Source organism: Pelodiscus sinensis, chromosome 30, assembly GCF_052426305.1.
Source record: "Pelodiscus sinensis isolate ZL-2025 chromosome 30, ASM5242630v1, whole genome shotgun sequence".
NCBI classification, from domain to species: domain Eukaryota; kingdom Metazoa; phylum Chordata; order Testudines; family Trionychidae; genus Pelodiscus; species Pelodiscus sinensis.
This window is the reverse complement of record NC_143081.1, coordinates 14,760,443-14,780,000: the sequence shown is the minus strand read 5'-3', so window position 1 is coordinate 14,780,000 and position 19,558 is coordinate 14,760,443. Positions and strand designations below refer to the sequence as shown.

At 63.4% G+C, this 19,558-nt stretch overlaps 1 protein-coding gene across 6 annotated transcripts in view; it reads left to right on the top strand.

Moving 5' to 3' along the window:
- The window catches only part of LOC142821379 (von Willebrand factor A domain-containing protein 5A-like), a 51,127-nt gene extending 33,137 nt beyond the window's left edge, over nucleotides 1-17,990 (top strand). For 4 of the 6 annotated variants that reach the window (XM_089774108.1, XM_089774109.1, XM_089774107.1 and 1 more), the window contains exons 3-18: nucleotides 3,160-3,362; nucleotides 4,003-4,225; nucleotides 5,660-5,832; nucleotides 6,376-6,490; nucleotides 6,856-7,028; nucleotides 7,135-7,223; nucleotides 7,426-7,570; nucleotides 8,786-8,865; nucleotides 9,564-9,678; nucleotides 9,780-9,944; nucleotides 10,469-10,572; nucleotides 10,808-11,016; nucleotides 12,187-12,519; nucleotides 13,450-13,586; nucleotides 13,665-13,791; nucleotides 14,116-17,990. In XM_089774108.1, coding sequence (XP_089630234.1) covers nucleotides 3,160-3,362; nucleotides 4,003-4,225; nucleotides 5,660-5,832; nucleotides 6,376-6,490; nucleotides 6,856-7,028; nucleotides 7,135-7,223; nucleotides 7,426-7,570; nucleotides 8,786-8,865; nucleotides 9,564-9,678; nucleotides 9,780-9,944; nucleotides 10,469-10,572; nucleotides 10,808-11,016; nucleotides 12,187-12,519; nucleotides 13,450-13,586; nucleotides 13,665-13,791; nucleotides 14,116-14,195 — 2,471 coding nt within the window. In that variant the 3' untranslated portion in view covers nucleotides 14,196-17,990. Of the gene's footprint in view, nucleotides 1-2,988; nucleotides 3,048-3,159; nucleotides 3,363-4,002; nucleotides 4,226-5,659; nucleotides 5,833-6,375; nucleotides 6,491-6,855; nucleotides 7,029-7,134; nucleotides 7,224-7,425; nucleotides 7,571-8,785; nucleotides 8,866-9,563; nucleotides 9,679-9,779; nucleotides 9,945-10,468; nucleotides 10,573-10,807; nucleotides 11,017-12,186; nucleotides 12,520-13,449; nucleotides 13,587-13,664; nucleotides 13,792-14,115 lie in introns of all 6 variants that reach the window. The other 2 variants (XM_075912281.2, XM_075912283.2) reach the window with 1 other exon arrangement.
- The last annotated feature ends 1,568 nt before the right edge of the window (nucleotides 17,991-19,558 follow it).

The following is a 19,558-nucleotide window of genomic DNA, read 5'->3' as shown; positions in this document are numbered from 1 at the left end:
AGCGCCCCCCCCCCCCCCCCGCCCCGCTGTGCCACGTACCCCAGAGCCGGGGGAAGGGCTCCTTTCGGGGGGGGGGGAGGGGCCAGGGCTGGGCGCTGCAGCACCAAAGGAAGGCGCCACTGGCTGGGAGAGGGACTTTGACTGACAGGAAGGAGGGTTGTGAAGCAGCCCTGCCTCAGTTTCCCCAAGGGTTCGTTCTGGACCCTGCCCGGCCTGGGGGTGACCCGGGGCCTCCCAATGTTCCCGCCCGGCCTCGGAGCTGGGGATTGTCCAGGGAGCTATTGTGCCCCCCCCCCCCCAGCACCCTCAGATCCCGGCTGCTCCGCGGAGACTCCCTGGGTGTGTCGGAGCCGGGATCCTGCTGCAGGGGAAGCAGCTGGTGTGACGGCGCGTTGGGGGTTCCCCGTCTCCTGCACCCCGAAATGGCACAAACAGACCGCACCAGCCGGTGGAATAGAGGAAGTGTATTGCCTCTCCAGGATACAGCTCAGCACAGATGGAATCTGGTCACAGAGCTGGGCTAGGATGCCTCAGGCCCCCTTGAGATGGGGGAGACTGGGCCCCTAAACTCCAGCTCCTCTCCCTAGGCTCTCCTCCATGCTCCCAGACAGCCAGCAACCAACTAACCCACTTCCAGCCCTGCCCCCCAGCCAGGGCAGCATTCACCTTCCTTTGTTCCTCTCCATGGGGGGTGTCTGGCCACTGGTTCAACAAGTTTGGCCTTACCTCTGCCTAGCGAGGTTTTCCCTGCTGGGTCTTGCTCCAGACAGCAGGGGTCACCACAGCCCAGCAATTACCCCCACTACGTCACAGTTCTCCCCCCTCCGAGAGCGAACTGAGCAGGGTCACTCCGCTCGTGACCTAGGGAAGTTCGGGTCCTCTGCGTGGGAACCCGCCCTGGGGACATGGGTGCTCCCCTTGACTCAGGCCGGCCGTGGCGAGGACCCACATGAGTTGGCTTCCCTCTGTCCACTCGCCGCCCCGCTCCAGGGCGACTGGCACAGGCCTGTCCTCGGGGGTCACACCCACCCTTCCGCTGGCCTTGATCCCTGGCCAGGGTCTCTCGGGCCGGGGCCATGAGCCCAGTGAGCCTTCTCTGGACAGCCAGGGCGGCTTCCACCCCCGATGCTCCATCCAGGGGGGTCTTCCCCTCCCATAGCTCTCTCAACAAGCCCAGAGGGTCCTCTATCTGGGGTAGAGACCCCCAAGCTGCTTTCCTACTGTCTTGGGCCTTCCCGGGAGACGCTGTCTCATCTCTCCGGTGGGTTCCAGCGCTCCTCCCCCTCTCTGAGCCTGACACACTCTCAGGGGGGGTCTGGCTGCTTCCCCTGGGGACAAGATCCTGGCCCTGTGGCTGGTCATTGTCTTCCAGCTGGGCAATCAGCTGGGCCTTGGTTGCTTTCTGCACAGGCAAGCCCCTCTCTCTGCACAGCCCCACCAGCTCTGCTTTCAAGAGTCGGGCGTAGGCCATCTGCCCGCTGGGCCCCTCGGTGCAGACTCACCAGTCTAGTGCTGCAGCGCCCCACGATTCCCAGGAACCGCTTCGCTCTGTCTCCAGCACGCCTGGCTCCAGGGCTCTTGCTTCTACGGCGCCTTGTCGCTTGCCGCTGGGAGCTCCATCCACGGGGTGCAGTGCATCCCACCCCTGACACCAGTGTGACGGCGCGTTGGGGGTCCCCTGTCTCCTGCACCCCGAAATGGCACAAACAGACTGCACCAGCCGGTGGAATAGAGGAAGTTTATTGCCTCTCCAGGATACAGCACAGCACAGATGGAATCTGGTCACAGAGCTGGGCTAGGATGCCTCAGGCCCCCTTGAGATGGGGGAGACTGGGCCCCTAAACTCCAGCTCCTCTCCCTAGGCTCTCCTCCATGCTCCCAGACAGCCAGCCACTAACTAACCCACTTCCAGCCCTGCCCCCCAGCCAGGGCAGCATCCACCTTCCTTTGTTCCTCTCCATGGGGGGTGTCTGGCCACTGGTTCGACAAGTTTGGCCTTACCTCTGCCTAGTGAGGTTTTCCCTGCTGGGTCTTGCTCCAGACAGCAGGGGTCACCACAGCCCAGCAAGTACCCCCACTACGGCACAGCTGGTGCCGGCCTTTCATTGGGTGCTTGGACACCGGTCCCGGGCTGGCGAGGGGCGAAGGGGGCAGAGACCCGGGGGGGGGGGGGCTGGATTTGGGCAGCTGTTTGGGCAGGAGGTTCATGGCGGCCCCTCGGGCCCCAGTGGAAGCAAATAGCTGGGTCACCCCCCCCCCCCCCAGCTCACCCGGGTCGCCCCCAGCCCGTTACTGCCCCGGTACGCGGCTCCCCAGGGCTGTGGGGAGAGCAAGCAGTCCTGCCTGCCAGCTCTAACCACTCCCCCCCACTGCCCTCCGAGAGCCAGGGAGAGAACCCAGGAGACCTGGCTCCCAGCCCCTCTGCTCTCACCACTAGGCCTGCCTGCTCCGTCTGCCCCCTGCCTCTGGCCAGGATGCCCCTGGGCGCTGTTTGACCGGCGTGTCTGGAGGAAAAGGGCTTCGGGGACAGTCCGGGGCGTGTCCCCGTTCCCATCAACCAGCTCTCCGCCCCGCCCCGTCCCCAGCTGCTCCTATTGGCTGGGAATCCGGACCAATGGCAGAGCCCAGAGCCACCTGGTCATGCCTCCGCACCCCCCCCCCCACACACAGGCCTCCCCCTGCCTGGGCCCGGAGCCTCTCGCCCCCTGCGCCCCTCCTCCTGCCTCGGCCTGGAGCCTGCTCCCAAAGTCCAGACAGCAGGATCCAGCTCCTTCCTGCGCCCCACATGGCTCCCCCTTGCCCCACCCCAGCGCCCGTGTTGGCGGGCAGGGAGCCGGGGGCCAGAGCGGAGCTATCAGCATCCTCTGTGAGCTGGGCCTGGGTGCCTGTGGGACTCCCCGCCACTGGGCCTGGCTGGGCAGGGGGTGGGACTGGGGGCCGGGTGGGGGCCGACCTGTTTCCATGAGCCCTGCTACCTCCGCCCCACAGATCCCGCCCCCCAGGCGAGATGTCGGCCTACGGCCTCCTGACCAGCACCAAGGAGCCGGGTGAGTCAGGGCTGGGGGCGGAGCTGTGGGTGGGCGGGGCCATGTGGCCGAGGCCCCTCCCCCGGGGCCGGTGGGGGTCCGTGGGGCCCGTGGCTGACCCCCCTCTCCCCAGTGCCCCTGCGCAGCGGCTCGGTGGCGCTGCTGCTCCGCGGCTTCGTGGCGGACGTGGCCTGCGAGCTGCGCTACCGGAACGAGGAGGCGGGGCCGGTGGAAACCGTCTTCGTCTTCCCCCTGGACGCCGAGGCGGCCGTCTACGCCTTCCAGGCCCTGCTGGGGGGCACCCGCGTGGAGGCCCAGCTCCGTGAGAAGGAACAGGTACCGGAGGGAAGAGACGGGGGGGGGGGGGGTCTCCTGCAGGCGCGGGAGCAGGCGGGGGAGGGGCTATCGGGTGACGGTGTCTCCTGCAGGCGCGGGAGCAGGCGGGGGAGGGGCTATCGGGTGACGGTGTCTCCTGCAGGCGCGGGAGCAGGCGGGGGAGGGGCTATCAGGTGACAGTGTCTCTGGCAGGTGCGGGAGCGGGCGGGGGAGGGGCTATGGGGTGACGGTGTCTCCGGCAGGCGCGGGAGCGGGCGGGGGAGGGGCTATCGGGTGACGGTGTCTCCAGCAGGTGCGGGAGCAGGCGGGGGAGGGGCTATCGGGTGACAGTGTCTCTGGCAGGTGCGGGAGCGGGCGGGGGAGGGCTATCGGGTGACGGTGTCTCCGGCAGGCGCGGGAGCGGGCGGGGGAGGGGCTATCGGGTGACGGTGTCTCCGGCAGGCGCGGGAGCGGGCGGGGGAGGGGTATCGGGTGACGGTGTCTCCGGCAGGCGCGGGAGCGGGCGGGGGAGGGGCTATCGGGTGATGGTGTCTCCGGCAGGCGCGGGAGCGGGCGGGGGAGGAGCTATCGGGTGACGGTGTCTCTGGCAGGCGCGGGAGCGGGCGGGGGAGGGGCTATCGGGTGACGGTGTCTCCGGCAGGCGCGGGAGCTGTACGGGGACGCGCTGGCGGGGGGCCAGACCTCGTTCCTGCTGGAGGAGGCCGGGGCCGGGGGCGACGTGTTCAGCTGCTCCCTGGGGAACCTGCCCCCCGGCGCGGAGGCGGCGCTGACCCTGCGCTACGTCTGCGAGCTGCCGCGGGAGCCCGACGGCGCCGCCCGCTTCGTGCTGCCCATCGTGCTGCGCCCCCGCTACGCCCCCCAGGGTGAGTCCCCCCTCCCCCACCGTGCCCCCCAGGGTGAGTCCCCCCTCCCCCGCCGCGCCCCCCCAGGGTGAGTCTCCCCTCCCCCGCTACGCCCCCCAGGGTGAGTCCCCCCTCCCCCGCCGTGCACCCCAGGGTGAGTCCCCCCTCCCCCCTCCCCCGCCGCCTCCCCCCTGCCCCCCCCAGGGTGAATGCCCCTCCCCCGCCACCACCTGCCCCCTACAGTGAGTCCCCCTGACCCTCATGCCCCCATGGCGAATTCCCCCTCCTTTGCTATGTGCCCCACTGTGAGTCCCCCCCCACGCCACATGCCCCACTCCACACTCCACTGTGAACCTGTCACGGGGTGCAGGGAGCCCCCAGGCCGGCCCCCCCATCCCCCAGCTGCAGCCAGACGTGATTCTCAGGCAGCAGGTCGAAGAGAAGGGGGGGGCCCAGCATAGACCCCCCCCCCCCGTCTCTGAGCCAGCCAAACACTAACTCACCCACCTCCCCACTGGTCAGAGTCCTCCAGGAAGTCCCGCCCCTGCTTTGTTCGGATGCCTGGGCTGTCACAGGTTGCGTCTTCCGAACCCCCCACTCTCCTCCCTCCTCCCTCCAAGTGGTGGATGTGGAGAAAGCCCAAGCTCCCCGCGGGAGGCCTTTCAGCACCCTGGCCAGCAGCAGGAGCAGCGTGTGCGTTGGGGGGTAAGAGAGGAGGCCTGAACCCTGGCCACGGCCTAGCCATTGACTCCAGGCGTGTAAATATTGCGGGACCCCCTCCAGGCACCAAAAGGCTCTCGCAGCCGGGACGGACCCCGGACACCTCCCCCCCCCCCCCAAACACATGGGACCGCGGAGTCCATACAAAGCAGCCAGAACACAAACTCCACCACGTCCCAGAGCCCCTCCTCCCCTGCGCCATGCCCCTGTCAGCCCCACCTTCCACCCATGGGGAGCCCGCCCCCTAACTCACTATGCCCCATATCGCTGCTGTGCCGCCCTGCCCGCAATCCCACGGTTTCCCATAGGGAAAAGGGGTTCCTTGCTTTTCCAGGAAGGACGGCTCTTGCATGAGAGCGGGGTTTTGCACAAAAGCAGCTCTGAATTAATTATGCAAATGAAGTCTGGCCATATGCTAATCTGTGCTTCATTTGCATAGGTTTTTGCAGAAGAGGGAAGCAGAGTGGGCTTAGCCCCGTGCATCCCACAGGGGAAGCGCCTCTCGGGGCCTCCTAACCCCATAACTCCACCCAGACCTCTGCTATGCCCCCAAAGCCCTGTAATCCTTCCTCCAGCAAGTGTGAACCCCCCCAGCCACCCAAACTGCCCTTATAGCCCAACCCCCTGGGCTTCCTCCAATGTCCCCTTTGTTCCCCAATGTCCCCTCCTCCCTTCCCACCAATAACCACCCCCTCTCTCTCATCCCCCGCCCTCACCCCACATCTCCCCCTGCAGGCTGGGCGGGCGAGGACGTCATCCAGGGGGTCCCGCGGGCCCCCCCGGGGGAGCTGCCCTACACGCTGAGCCTGAGCGCCACGCTGGAGTCGCCCCACGGCGTGGAGCGCGTGGTCTCCAACTGCCCCCTCACCCCCCTGAGCTACCCGGGCGGGGACCAGAGCAGCGCCCAGGTACCAGGACAGGGACTGGCCAGTGGGGGGCAGAGTTACTGGGGTCCGAATGTCGGGGGCGGGTCATTGAAGGGGCTTGTGGAGGTGGCAGGTCCCAGGAGACCATCTGGGAGTTGGCCGGGGGGAGATGTGGGGCAGGGTAGTGGGTGGGCCTCAAAACCGGGGGGATGACAAGAGACACACAGGTCTGGGGAATTTCCCCATTTCCTGGGGGGAAATGTCCAGGGCTGAGACCAGCCCATGAGGCTGAAATCCTGGCCCTGCCCTGGGCCTCAGTTTCCCTTGTTCTCTGGGGGGGTTCCCATGGGGCCCCTGTAGCAGTTGCACTTGGGGCGGGGAACTCACCCCCCAACTAGGAAACTGTCTCCTCCAATGGGAAGGAGCCAAAAAAGTTCAGAACTTGGTGGTTTACTCCCCAGAAGGGCCCAGTTCCCGCGATGTCCTTGGGGCTGTTTTCCTCCTCACCGGTCCGGGCATGAGAGCCAGTGGGACCTGGAACCCAGGGGCTATGGGGAGCTGATAATGTCTGTCCCCTCCCCCCAGGTGTCACTAGCCCAGCAACCGCCCTGGGACCGGGACGTGGAGCTGCTGGTGTATTATGTGGAGCCGCACAAGCCCAGCGTGGTGCTGGAGGCTGGTCTGCCTGGAGCGGAGCCAGGTACGTGGCAGGTGGGGGGCTGCACCCCACATCCCCTGAGTGGGGCAAGGCTGTGGTTCTTTGGGACGGGGAGGTGAGAGAGGTGTTGGTGGGTGCGGTGGGATTAAGGGGATGGTTAGGGACAAGGGAGGTCTGAGGTATCTGGGGGCAGGGGACGGGGGCAGGTTGAAGTAGGAGGAGTGGTGGGAGGTGCTGGGGGCCATAGGGGATCTAAGGGAGAGAGGTGGGGGAGGGGCAGAGGTGTGGGGGTTGGGCTCTGGGCAGTTGGGGCTGGGGGACGGAGTTCCTAGTGGAGAGAGGTGGGGGAAGGGCAGAGCAGTGGGGCTTTGGACATTGGGGGCTCTCACAGGGCTCACCCCCCTCAGGCTCACTTATGGGCGACCCGGCCGTGATGGTGACCCTGCTGCCCAACCTGCCGGAGGCGGGGCCGGGCCGGAGTGCGGCCGGCGAGTTCATCTTCCTGCTGGATCGCTCCAGCAGCATGGACTGCACCATGGACGCTTGCGCCGACTCCCCCCGGCGCATCGACATTGCCAAGGTACTGCTAGGCCCGAGGCCGCGCTCGATGGGCCCGTGGGGCCGCCCCAGGGAGCAGCCCCAGCTGGCTGGGCCCGGGGTGACTCCGTCCGTCTGTCCGTCCCCAGGAGACCCTGGTCCTGCTGCTGAAGAGTTTGCCCCTGGGCTGTTACTTCAACATCTACGGCTTTGGGTCCCAGTTCGAGTACTTCTACCCGTGAGTCAGAGGGGCAGGGGCGGGTCTGTGGGTTGCTGGATGACGGGGCGGGGAAGGGATGTGTGGGATGGGTCAGGGTGTCCCTTGACTGGGGGCAGGGCTGGGTGGGGTTCCGAAGTCCGTGGAATGGGGGTGGGTCTAGGTGGGGGAGGGGTGTCCCCGTCTCTGTCTGTCCCGCCCTGACCCCCGGCGCCCCCCGCAGGCGGAGCGTGGAGTACACCCAGCAGACCATGGCAGAGTCTCTGCAGCACGTCCAGCAGCTCCGCACCGACCTGGGGGGCACTGAGATCTTGGCGCCGCTACGAGCCATTTACCGCAGCCCCTGCCAGGACGGGCACCCACGCCAGGTCTGGGGGCCGCAGGGAGCCGGAGGTCGGAGCAGGCCCCTTCTGGGCGGGTGGGGGGATCCAGCAGGGTGGGGCCGCGAGGGTCGGGGCCGGGAGCTGAACGTCATCAGACCTGGCTGGGATCATGGGGGCCACACGTAGCCGGGGGGCAGGGCGGGTGTGGGGGGGACAAGAGTCCCTTGGGTACTCCAGTGGGTTGGAGTCTCCAGGGGCCGGGCGGGGGAGCAGGTGGGGGCCGGGCTCCCAGGTAGAGATGGGGAGAACTATGCACCACCGCGCACATTGTGCCGGGTGCAGCGGCGCACTGTCCCCCGAGTCAGGCAGGGAAGGTGCGTCCCGGGGCGCTGAGCAGGGGGGTGGAGGCACCTGTGCCAGGTCTGGGGGCTGCTGGGAGCCAGGGGCCGGAGGGGGGCTGGGGTGGGGGGGCTCTGCTGGGGGGGTGGGGGGATCCAGCAGGACGGGGGCCCTGAAGGTGGGGGCCGGGGGCCATACCTCGTCACAGACGTGGCTGGCAGTGCTCAGCTCCGCACCCCCCTCTGGAGCACACACAGCTGGGGGGCAGGGTGGCGGTGGGGGCTCCAGAGGGGAGTGCAGAGCTGAGCACTGCCAGCCACGTCTGTGACGAGGTATGGCCCCCGGCCCCCACCTTCAGGGCCCCCGTCCTGCTGGATCCCCCCACCCACCACTGGCAGCTCCGAGCAGGGTCCCTTGGGCTCTCCGGGGGGGGGGGGTGTTCCAGGGGCCGGGCGGGGGGGCAGGTGGGGGCCGGGCTCCCAGGTAGAGATGGGGAGAACTGTGCACCACCGCGCGCATTGTGCCGGGTGCAGCGGTGCGCTGTCCCCCCAGTCAGGCAGGGAAGGTGTGTCCCGGGGCGCTGAGCGGGGGGGCAGAGGTTGGTGCTGCTGTTTCCCCAGGGCTGCCCAAAAGGGCTTTGGGAAACGGGGTCTCAGATGCCCCAGGGGGCCCCCAACACCCCATAGATGCTGGGTCCCTTCCAGGGGCCTTTGGCTGGTTGAGCTTCCCCATCTGCCCGGGACTCGGCTTCTCGTAACTTGTCGTCTTCGCTGCCAGGGGGTCTCTGGGCTGGGGGGAGGGGCGGGGGAGCGATGTGGCTGGCGGTGTCGGGGGTGAGGGGGAGGGGCAGGCTCTCTGGTTCCCAGGGGACGGGGTGTCTCCGGGGGGTGCCCCCAGCTCTGACACCGTCTCTCCCCCCAGCTGTTCGTGTTCACGGACGGGGAGGTGTGTAACACCCAGGAGGCCATCGGCGAGGTGCAGCGTCACCGGGGGTCCCATAGGTAACGGGGCCTCCTGCCCCTGCAGTGTCCTCCACGCCCTGCCCCCCACAACCCTCCCCCCCCAGCAGCCCCCAGCCCTGCTGTCCCGGTGCCTGGCACTCGGTCGTGAGCGCCGGTCTCCTCATGGATGCCCCAAGCTGCTGGCCGTCCCGTCCCTAGGGTGGTGCAGGGCCCGGGCCCCTCCCCCCAACCACGTCCCTCACCCCCCCCCACTTCCTGCTTCCCCCCTGCCCCCATTTCAGCCCTTCCCCCTAGCGACGCCGTGTGGAGGGGGCCGGGTCGCCCCGTTTCCCATCGCCAGGCCCCCCGATAATCCCCTTGGCCGCCCTCGGCCCGTCTTGTGCATGTCCCCTAGAGCTGAGGGGCAGGGGATGGGAGTCGGGGGGAGGCCGTTCCCAAGGGGGCAGGGACGGGGAAGCGATTGGAGCTGTCGACACAGACATTTTGCCCTTCCCGCAGTCCTGAGGGTGGCGGGGGGGGGGGTCTGCCGGTTCCCGGGGGGTCACCCAGGGTCCCCACAGTGGGTTAGGCGGTTGGACGCAGAGCGCCCCCGGCGACACCCCAAGACGTCAGAGATTCACCCCCAGCTCCAGTATCGCCCGATGATACTTGCCCCTCAGCCCCCCCGCCCGGCCCCTCCCCCGCGGCACGGCCCCGCCCCCTCCCGTCTCTGACCCCAGGCTCCGCCCCCCCGGCAGGTGCTTCTCCTTCGGCATCGGGGAAGGCGCCTCCACGGCCCTGATCAAAGGCGTCGCCCGGGCCGCGGGGGGCAGCGCCGAGTTCATCACAGGCCAGGACCGCATGCAGCCCAAGGTGAGACCCCAGGGGTGCGGGCTCCCGGCCCCCCCAGAGCCCCTCCCCCCCGATCCGGGAGAGGAGCCAGGCGTCCGGCTCCCCGTGCGGTGTCCCCCCAGGCGCTGCAGTCTCTGAAGCGGGCCCTGCAGCCGGCCGTGAGCGGCGTCGCGCTGAGCTGGGACCTGCCCCCCGGGATGGAGGCGGCGCTGCTGGGCCCGGCCCCCGAGGTGATCTTCTCCGGGCAGCGGTGCCTGGTCTACGCCCAGCTCCGTGGGCAGCCCCAGGTGAGAGCGCCAGGCCCCGTGCGGGGCACCCCCAGGACTGTGAGAACTCCTGGCTGGGCGATAACTCTGGCCCCTAGTGATGGCTGGTGGAGAGGTGGGGTCTGTGCTACCCAGCCCCATTGACGGCAATAGGGATTGTTCACTCTGGCCCCTAGTGATGGCTGGTGGGGAGGTGGGGTCTGTGCTACCCAGCCCCATTGACATCAATGGGGATTGTTCACTCTGGCCCCTAGTGATGGCTGATGGGGAGGTGGGGTCTGTGCGACCCAGCCCCGTTGCTGCCAATTGACATTGTTCACTTTGGCCCCTAACAACAGCCAAGACACAGGGGGTTGGCCCAACTGCATTGATGCCAAGGGGAATTGTTAACTCTGGCACCTAATGATGACCATTGGGCTGCCTAGGTAACTCTCTGTGTAAATTGGACGTATTTACCACTTTGTCCTGTAAATTGCATAAGAAAGGGGTCCCCGGACATCTTCTCCACCCTCACACACAAACTCAGACACTTCCTCTGCCCGCAGCCCCCAGGCGCAGCCGTGGGGGGCGTGACGCTGCAGTACCGCATCCAGGAGCAGAGCTACAAGGAGACGCTGCCGTTCCCCCTGCAGCCACAGGCTGGAGACAGGTAGCTGGGTCCTCCCGCCCGGTCCCCCCCACTCAGCTGCACCGAGCCAGGAGGGGCCCGGCCCCAGGGACAAGCCGGAGTCCTACCCCCCTGCTGTGACCACTGAACGCCGCTGCCCTATGCAGGAGCCCGGTCCCTCTCTGCTGCCCCACCAGCCTCTGCCACCCCTCCCCCCGCCACCTCCTGTATGGCTGGGCCGAGGTGTCTGGGCTCACCCTGTCTCTCTCCCACCCAGGCTGCCCGTTCACCGGCTGGCGGCCAAGGCCCTGCTGCTGGAGCTGGAGGGGGCCATGAGCGCGGGGGAGGAGGGGGCCCGGCGCCGGGCGCTGGAGGCCAGTCTGAGCTCGGGTGTCGTCTGCTCCCTCACGGCCTACGTGGGGGTGGACGCGGCGCAGGGGCAGCCGGTGCAGGGGCCGCTGATGAGGCGGGACGTCCCACTGGCAGGTAACCCCTCAGGGGGCCCTGCATGGGGGGGAGGGGGACCTAGCATGTGGAGAAACATGAGCAAACGGACCTAGAACGGGAGACGTGGGATGCGACGGACCCAGACCCAGGCGGCCAGACCCAGACGGGGAGACGCAGACGGACGGACCCAGAACGGGAGACGTGGCTGCGACGGACCCAGACGCAGACGGCCAGACCCAGACGGGGAGACGCAGACGGACGGACCCAGAACGGGAGACGTGGCTGCGACGGACTCAGACGCAGACGGCCAGACCCAGACGGGGAGACGCAGACGGCCAGACCCAGAACGGGAGACGTGGCTGCGATGGACCCAGACGCAGACGGCCAGACCCAGACGGGGAGACGCAGACGGCCAGACCCAGACGGGGAGACGCAGACGGACGGACCCAGAACGGGAGACGTGGCTGCGACGGACCCAGACGCAGACGGCCAGACCCAGACGGGGAGACGCAGATGGCCAGACCCAGACGGGGAGACGCAGACGGACGGACCCAGAACGGGAGACGTGGCTGCGACGGACCCAGACGCAGACGGCCAGACCCAGACGGGGAGACGCAGACGGCCAGACCCAGACGGGGAGACGCAGACGGACGGACCCAGAACGGGAGACGTGGCTGCGACGGACCCAGACGCAGACGGCCAGACCCAGACGGGGAGACGCAGACGGCCAGACCCAGACGGGGAGACGCAGATGGACGGACCCAGAACGGGAGACGTGGCTGCGACGGACCCAGACGCAGACGGCCTGACCCAGACGGGGAGACGCAGACGGTGAAGCAGACCTAGACCCACCAACCCGCTTGGCCACAGACCCATCGCTGTCATGAGCCTGGCTAGGAGGGGCCTTCCCCCCCCCCCATAGCATCCTGCCTTCAGCCATAGGGCACAGCCTCTGCCCCCCACATCCCTGGGGCCCAACGGGAAGAAGAATGGGGACTAGTTTCCGAGGTCACAGCCCAGGACAGGCGGGTTCGTGGGGGGTGCCAACCCTTGAGGGAGTAGGGGGGGTGTTTGGGTGGGGGAAAGGGGTTGAGGAGTATGGGGGAGGGGTTCCAGAGCTCTGAGTATCAGAGCGGGGCTGGGATTTCTCCATCTCCCCCGAGTCTGTCTCTGTGGGTGCATATGTCTGTCCCTCTGTCCATCCATCAGCCTCCGTGCCACCGTTCTCCATGCCTTCGCGGCGCTTTGTCTCCCTGGTGCCGTCGAATGACATCTGTGTGGTCGACTGGTCTGCCATCCTGGAAAGAGATAACGTGCTGGAGAGACCGGAGATCACGGATAGTTACGATAACTTGATTGAGGAGCACAGCTGCCATGCCAGTGCGTTTCAACCGCACACCAAATCCAGCCTGGGCCTTCACTTCCCTCAGAAGTGTCTGTCCTGGCTCCGCAGCATCCCAGAGCGCCTCTGGGGACGGCCGCAACACAACGGGAGCAAGAGCTCCGACCCGGGGGCCCTGCCGGACCCTGCACCCCAGAAAGGTGGGGGGGGGACCGGGCGTCAGAACTGGGGGGCAAACATCAGGATCGGGGGCGGATGGAAATTCTTGAAGAACGGCCTTGACAACAAGGAGATAGGGGCGTCCTTAACGGGTTGGGTTTGAAGTGAGGTGACACAAGTCCTCTTGCCATGAAACGAATAAAAAAATAAGACGGAAGCTTCCAGGTGAGAAGCTGGGATGCAGGATGCGAGTTTGTGCCGGCTCGGGAGGGACTCCCCTGCTGTTTTCTCTCAGACACACAGGTGGAAATTCCTGGCAAAGAACTTGGCTGAAACTGGGCTTAGGGTAGGACATGGGTACACCTGAGTTATGGGGCACAGATCGTTGTGGGCACCGTCCGGTTCATAACCAAAGAAGGCCAGGAAAGGCAGAAATTTGGAAGTTTAGACTCCCCTTAAAATCTGAATTGGAGAGTCTGGTTACTGCAGCCCAGGTAACCTTAACTCTGCCCCATAATCCTGGCCCATCTATGGCTATATCCTATACACACTGTTACATCCCATCTCCCCTACTTCCTTACAGGCTCATGTCTTTCCCTGGAAGGAAGTGTCCTTTGCAGGTTGTAGTGGAGATTGTCAGATTGTGTGTGAGACTTGGGCTTAATGGCTGAGGCTAGGACATTCACAGGGACCCAAGGGAGTTGGGGGTCTAATTCTGAATATTGTCATCCCATGGGTGCAGGACGGGGTAGAGTTAAGGGTGTCCATGGAGGGGTCAGTGCTGCAGAGATCCAGATAAAGCATGCCCATGAATGCGGCATTAGGGCTCAGAGGAACAGGTAAAGGATGCCCATGGAGGGGCAGAGTTAAGGTGACATAGAGGGTCACAGTTAAGGTTGTAGACTGTCCCCAACTTGGACAGGCCATCTCGCTATACTGAAATCATGTCCCCGCCCCATCTCTCTTTTCAGACCAGGCAACCGAGGAGTCTCCCCTGCTGAGGCTGGTGTCCCTGCAGAACGCCGATGGCTCCTGGGACCTCGGGCCCCAGCTGGTCGTCGCGCTGGGGGTGAGTGAGACCGAAGCCAGGGGGAGGATGCCCAGTGAGGTGAGTGCGGGGGAGGGCAGAGATGGGGGGCAGGGAGTTCCCAGACCCGCCCTGTCTCAGACTGTCTCTCCTCCACAGGACGTGGTCCCTGGCGTCTGGGCCACGGTGCTGGCCGTGGTCTGGCTGCACGGCCGGGCCGCGGGGCAGCGCGACGAGTGGGAGCTGCTGGAGGCAAAAGCTGTGGTCTGGGTGCAGGATCGAGCAGGTAGGAGGGTGTGCGGGGAGGGAGGGGGCTCAGGGTATCATCGGGAGAGCTCCTGCCCCATGGAAACCCCACAACTCAGAACCCCACCCTGCCTCCCACACCTCTGCCCCCAGCCTATCCCAGTCCCGATCCCACCATCCTTCGGAGGTCGCCATGCCCCATCCCCTGACACCTTTACTTTCCGACCCTCGTGCCAGTCCCGCCACGCTCTGCGATCTCTCTGCTCTTTGCTCCTCCTGTTCCCCTCGCTCGTGTCTCCCCGGCTCCTGGCCGCTCCCCATTTCCTGGGCCGGTGTCTCCCCATCGATCTCCTTCTCCTTGCAGGGCCCTGGCTGAGCGAGTGCCTGGAAGCCGCCAATGCTTTGCTGGGCTGCAGTGTGGGCCCTGCCGTCTTTGGGCTCTGACCTCCCAGGGATCCCTGCACCCACAAGCTACCCTGGGCCATCAAGTGGGAGCCCTGAGGCCAGCAGTGGGCACTGGGTGCAGCCTCAGCCCAGCCTGGAGCTAACTCCCAGCATGGATCCCACCGCTGCCACCAATTTGAATTCATGAGTCTCCTGCTACCGGCAGTGGAGCCCTGGCTGCCCCCGGCTCCAACCCCTGGCGAGCTGCTATTCAGCAACCCCTGCGCCGCTCACAGCCACTGTCTCCTTTCAGCATTGTGGGGGATCGCCAGTGTCAACGTTGCAAATTGCTTTGCTTTTTCCCCAATACTAGAGGGGTGCCTGTCTCAACAGTCCCCGCACCCCATAGGTGGCTGCCCTAACCTTGCTCTGCATGAGCCACCCAGTGGAAACCAAGCGCCCTCCACCCCGAGTTGTTTCAGGACGGACAGACAGGATATTTGGGAGTCCAAACACAACCCCCTGTGGTCGTCATGGCCGATTTCTCCTCGCTAGAGAGTCCCGCGTGTGAATGGCTGCCCAGGCATTCGCACCAATGACTGATTTGCACCCTGCCCCGATTCGAGCCGGGCAGATGGTTCCCAGCCAGGCAGAGTTCGGCCAGCAGGCCCGACCCCCTGGGGAAGGCCAGTAGGTGGACATCAAGGCCGTGTGTTGTGAATCCAACCCATTCCCAGATACATGTTTAACCGTTTCGTCGATGAGCTGATGCTTATCGGTTTCTTAAACCATTAAACTCCCTGTCCGGGGCCTCATCGTCGGCCGAGAGCCCCCCAGGAGCAGGGCTGGCTGCTGCATCTGGGAGAGGGAGGGGCTACGTCCCTGAAAACGTTTAACCGTTAACCGATAGAATTTTGATCGGTTACACGGTTAACATTTTTCTATATTTTTTTTTACATCGCTCATCTGCATCAGCCCCCTTCGAAGTTCTCCTCTGTGCTAGCCCATGTCTCTACCTTAGCCGTGCTGTGGCTGAGAAGGTAGCTGCCCCCCAGGTCTGATCACTGACCCCCGATTGCCTGGCGCTGTGGCAGCAGTGACTTTAATAGTCATGGGTTGTTTGAAAATCCCACTAGATACCGAGCTGCATTTGTAAACGCCCACATAACTTTCAACCTTTATCCCGTAATGCTCCCTGAACACCAGCATGACCCAGACACCTAACTCACTTACACACTCTCGTGATTCGCACGAGGCACCTCGCTCTCTTTGCCAGTGCCTCGCACGTGTGCAAATTGGCCCTTTTGCCTTTCTTCCTGAGTTCTCTCTGCCCATATTCTCTTCCGCCTGCCACGGGAGCAGGGAGGAGAAATATGTTTAATATGTCAGCGTACCTGGAGACGTTGGTGACGGGGAACCAGCACATGGCAACGGTAGGACATCGGTGTGTAACTCATCAGACTTGCGAAGACACCGTGATCAACAGTTCTACCGTCTGCCGGCTTTTCCTTGGCGGTTCAATGTTCTCTGCCATTATAGCATCGTTCGGGGGCCTTACAAGAAACGGTCCCTTTTCGCCCGTTTGAAAGTCCCAGCAACAGAACCACCAAGGGAAATCTCTTCCCAGAAAGGATCAGTTATCCTGGATACTTAACGATGGGAAGATGCCAACGTGTAGATCCATATTCTCGTAGGGTATGTCTACCCTTGCACCCTCTTTCGAGAGAGGGGTACAAATGAACACCCCGGTTTGAAATTGCAAATGGAGCCGGGATTTGAATTTCCCACGCTTCATTTGCATATTCGCGCTACGGTGCTCTTTCGAAATAGCGCTATTTCGAAAAAAGAAACGCTGGCTAGACACGGTTATTTTGAAAGAAAACCTTGCTCTCAAAATACCCCTTCTTCCTCCTACAATGAGGTTTACCTGTTATTCCAGAAGAAGGGTTTTCTTTCGAAATAACAAACACGGTCGAGACGTGGTTATTTCGAAATAGCGCCATCACGCAAATATGCAAATGAAGCGTGGGAAATTGAAATCCGGGCTTCATTTTCAATTTTGCTCAGTTGCATTTGCATCCGTTTCTTGCAAGGGGGTGCAAGGGTAGACAGCCCCCGACGTCCTCGGTGCATGCAGAAAATGTACGAGGGAACTTCTAGTCCCAAGACATGTCGGCACCCAAGTCTAGGCAGAGTTTACAGCTGAGATGGGAAAATATGGACCAGTGTCCCCCTCCAGGTCAGACTTAGGCATCCGATTTGGGAGGGACCCCTCACCGTGGCATCTGTGCATGCCTGGAGCTTTGCATCAGGGGAGGAAAGGCAAGGGGTGGACGAGACACAGAGATACCCCACGTTGCATGAGACCGAGTGAGGGGATGGGGGTGATGAAGACTTCTGCAGCTGTAGGACCAAGCAGGTTACAGATGGTCATAATGAGCCAGAAATCCAGTGTCTCTATTATCATACAACCCCAAGGTGGGTAGAGACCTCAGGAGTCATCGAGTCCAGCCCCCTGCCCAAGGCAGGACCAACCTCGACTCAACCATCCCAGCCAGGGCTTGGTCAAGCCGAGACATCAACGCCTCTAGGGGTGGAGATTCCACGCCCTCCCTAGGGAACCCAGCCCAGCACTTCCCCACCCACCTAGGGAAATCGTCATGGTGTATCCATGAGAGAAGGGGAGCTGTGGGGAGCCCCCTTTAGTGAAAGGTTCCCAGCCCAGAGCTGAGCGCTCCCCACACGCCCAGCCCCGAGCCACCAGGACGGGCGGCCCTGGCCTGGGGAGTTGGAGCTGAGTGGTCCCTTTTGGAGATGACACGTGGGGGGTCACACCTGCCTTTGCACTGTGCCCCAGGGGGAGGGGCCGATGTGGGGTGAGGCCTGTAACCAGTTGGACACCCCCCACCCCGTGCTATAGTGGGGGGGGTTGTACCCTCGTGTGGATCCACTCTGGTTGGGCCGTCACTGGTGGCCGTGTTGGGCTGGGGTGACCCCTACTGGCCGGTGTCTGTAAGCACCGCCCAGCGGGGGGTGGTCCCTGGGGGAGGCGCGAAGGCCAGGGCCCAGCCATTTCTCACCTGGCCGGGGGAAGGGGTGTGAACAAAGGAAGGGGGTGGCTACCGGGGGGTGAGTGCTCGGTGGGTGGAAGAAGGGGTTGTTAGCGTGGGGAGGATGAAGCAAGCAGACCTGGAACAGTATAGGGGCCTGCGAACCCTCCCCCCCACGACAAGGAAGTAAGGCTGGCGGGGGATGGGCAGTGTCTACTTATTTTAAGAAGAATAAGGGCTCTTTCGGAAAAGGCTTTATTTTCCGAAAGATCCCCGTCTAGACTGGTGCTTTTTTCCGGCAAAGCTCTGAGCTGGAAAAAAGCGGCAGCCATGTTTATGCAAATGAAGCGGGGGGGATTTAAATCCCCACTTCATTTGCAATTGCACTGTGTCTAATTTGCATCCCTTTTCCGGAAAAGGGAGGCTGTCCGGACACAGCCCGTGTGTCTACACTTGCACTCTCTTTCGAGAGAGGGATGCAAATGCAGACATTCGAAATTGCAGATGGAGCCGGGATTTACATACCTCGCGCTTCATTTGCATATTTGTGTTATGGAGCTATTTCGACACAGCGCTATTTGGGGCTGGAGCACATGACCTACGAGGAGAGGCTGAGGGATTTGGGTTTGTTTAGTCTGCAGAAGAGAAGAGGGAGGGGGGATTTGAGAGCAGCCTTCGACTTCCTGCAGGGGGATTCCAAAGAGGCTGGCGAGAGGCTGTTCTCAGTAGTGACAGATGCAGAACAAGGAGCAATGGGCTCAAGTTGTGGTGGGAGAGGTCCAGGTTGGAGATTAGGACAAATGATTTCCGTAGGAGGGTGGGGGAGCACTGGGATGGGTTCCCTAGGGAAGAAGTGGAGTCTCCATCCCTAGAGGTGTTTAAGTCTCGCCTTGACAAAGCCCTGGCTGGGCTGATTTAATTGGGATTGGTCCTGCCTTGGGCAGGGGGCTGGACTTGACCTTCTGAGGTCTCTTCCAGCTCGATGATTCTATGAAACAACAGATGCTGTTAAGACGCGGTTATTTCGAGAGAAAACCCGTCTCTCGAAATAACTGGTAAACCTCATTGTATGAGGAATAAGGGTTATTTTGAGAGAAGGGTTTTCTCTTGAAATAACCGCGTCTTAGCAGTGTCTGTTATTTCGAAAGAGCGCCATAATGCGAATATGCAAATGAAGCACGGGATATTTAAATCCCAGCTTCATTTGCAATTTTGAATTTCTTCATTTGCGTCCCTCTCTCGAAAGACTGAGCGAGTGTAGACACACTCTTAGTTACAACGTACGTTAAGTCTGTATCCTGCCTTTGGTATGTTAATCCATCGTATTGACATGAGATCCTTTTCCCAGGTAATTCAATGTATTGGAGGTGTCTGACTTACCTAAAAACTATGTTGCTCATGGATATGTATGTGACCCGTGGAACGTGTGGGGGGGTGAATGAGAAATACCCAACCAAAAGGCCATCTGGGATCCATGACCTTCTAAGGCAGACAAAGACCCTGCAAACAGACACATTACAGGAGAAGCGGCCAGAACATTTCTCTCTCTTTTGGACAAGATGTAACATCCTAGCAGAAGCCTGGGCCCGGCCCGGAGGAAGTGAAGCCTCCTGAAGATCCGAAGACATCTCCCAAGGAACCTCATGGCCGGGTCTCCGGGACGCTGACACCAGCCACCAGCTAAATCAAAGTCCTCTTCTGTGCCAATAAACAGCCCCAAAAGCAACACAGCTCCAGCCCCCCCTCTGTGTGGGTCTGTTCATTAGAAGTCCTGAGTAGGTGGAACAGGGCCATGAGCGGGGCTGCTGACCCTCCAGAGAAGTGGGGGGTAGCACAGCCGGCCCTGTACCACCCAGAGCAGCTGGGCGTTCACCGGCCACAGGTCCGGGATTTGGGCAAGGATCCATCCTCCGCCCGTCGGTTCCACAGCGTTTCGGGCTGCCCTGGCCGGCCGAGCGCGGCTCTTTCTGGTTCTGTTTGCTCGTCCCTGCGAGGAAGTGGGGAGTTTGGGGGTTCAAAGGGGGGGGTGCATGCAGGGGCGCTCAGTGCCCAGAAGTTACTGGTTTCATGTGACAAAGGGGGGAGTTCGTGGTTTCAGAGAACAGCCTAGAGTTGGATCCGTGGTGTCTGGCGCCCTGGTGACCCCAACCCTGCTCAGAGGACACGGCCGGCTCTGGCCAGAGGACAGACAAGGGGCCACAGAGAGGGACCCCAGCAATCGGCCCAGCTGATCCCAGCGAGGGGAGACCCATTATATCCCACCGCCCTGCCAGGGCTGGGCACAGACCCCAGGACTCCTCCCTCCCAGCCCCGTCTGCCCTCCCACCGGGCCCATTTCTCTCCTCGAGGGCCAGCCCCACAGCCCGGAGCAGC